This window comes from Moschus berezovskii, chromosome 4 (genome assembly GCF_049115385.1).
Source record: "Moschus berezovskii isolate FMDL1 chromosome 4, NW_MosBer_1.0, whole genome shotgun sequence".
NCBI lineage: Eukaryota > Metazoa > Chordata > Mammalia > Artiodactyla > Moschidae > Moschus > Moschus berezovskii.
The window spans coordinates 90172453-90173789 of NC_142463.1; the positions used below are offsets into that span (position 1 = coordinate 90172453).

The 1337-nt window shown below is 44.2% G+C and overlaps 1 protein-coding gene across 1 annotated transcript; it reads left to right on the plus strand.

Moving 5' to 3' along the window:
• Window positions 1-389: 389 nt before the first annotated feature.
• LOC148778083 (olfactory receptor 11A1-like) lies at window positions 390-1337 on the plus strand. The gene has a single exon (XM_088835001.1). It carries the CDS (start codon window positions 390-392, stop codon window positions 1335-1337), a length of 948 nt encoding a protein of 315 aa, XP_088691127.1.

Genomic DNA, 1337 nt, shown 5'->3' on the forward strand with positions numbered 1-1337 from the left:
TTTTTTCCATAACTCTCCAGGCTAACATAGTATATTCAATATAAGCACAGAGCAGGCAACTTTCCTTCTTTTTTTTTTTTATTCTTCCCTCCTCTTTGTACTTTTCTTCCCCTTTCTCCTGGTTCCTGCTTTCATGAAAGCCTGAGGTTGCTCCTGATGAGGTAAAGATACAAGTAGGAGAAGGGGTCACAAGTTCTTATTGAAGATTCTTGTCTTTCCTATTTCAGGTCTTGGGAAAAAAGAAAACACTCCTTCACCCAGATTAAAAAAAAATCTTCCAAAAACCTGAGTGGCGAATGAAAAGCATCCACTGTCCACCCATGCTCTATGTGTAAGTTACAACTTTCTGTATTTTGAATGTTTTATCACTCATTCAGGGAGGCCATGCCATGGTGACCCTGCCCTGGGAAAACCAAACAGTAATGGAATTTGTGCTTAAAGGATTCTCTTCCATCCAAGAGCTAAATATTTTTCTCTTTATGATGTTTTTAGTTTTATATATCTTAATTATTTCTGGAAACACCCTCATTGTCCTGCTAGTTTTATTCAATCATCCCCTCCACACCCCCATGTACTTCTTTCTGGTGAACTTGTCCTTTCTAGAGATGTGGTATACATCCAATATTGTCCCCAAGATGTTGCTGACTATCCTAGCCAGACAGAAGACTATCTCTGTGGCTGGCTGCCTGGCACAGTTCTACTTCTTTGGCTCCCTGGCTGCAACAGAGTGCCTCTTGCTCGCTGTGATGTCCTATGACCGCTACCTGGCCATCTGCCAACCTCTCCACTATCCCATTCTCATGACTGGTCGCTTCTGCATTAGGCTGGCTACCAGCTCTTGGCTCTGCTGCTTCCTTCTCACAACAATCACAATGGTCCTACTGTCTAGACTAACCTTCTGCGGACCCAACGAAATTGATCACTTCTTTTGTGACTTCGCCCCTCTGGTCCATCTCTCCTGCATGGACACCTCACTGACTGAGATGATTGCCTATGCCACCTCTTCTGCAGTAACTCTGATCCCATTTCTCTTCATCACAGCCTCCTACTCCTGCATTCTTGCTGCTATCCTAAGAATTCCATCTGGCACTGGCCGGCAAAAGGCCTTTTCCACTTGTTCCTCCCACCTTACCATGGTCATAGTGTTTTACGGGACTCTGATTGCCACATACCTTGTACCCTCAACCAACTCTTCCCAACTCTTGCACAAAGGATTTTCTCTGCTCTATACCATCCTAACACCGATGTTCAACCCCATCATCTATAGCCTGAGAAACAGAGACATCCATGAAGCCCTGAAGAAGTGCTTGAGTAAGAAGCCAGGTTTCCTTAGATGA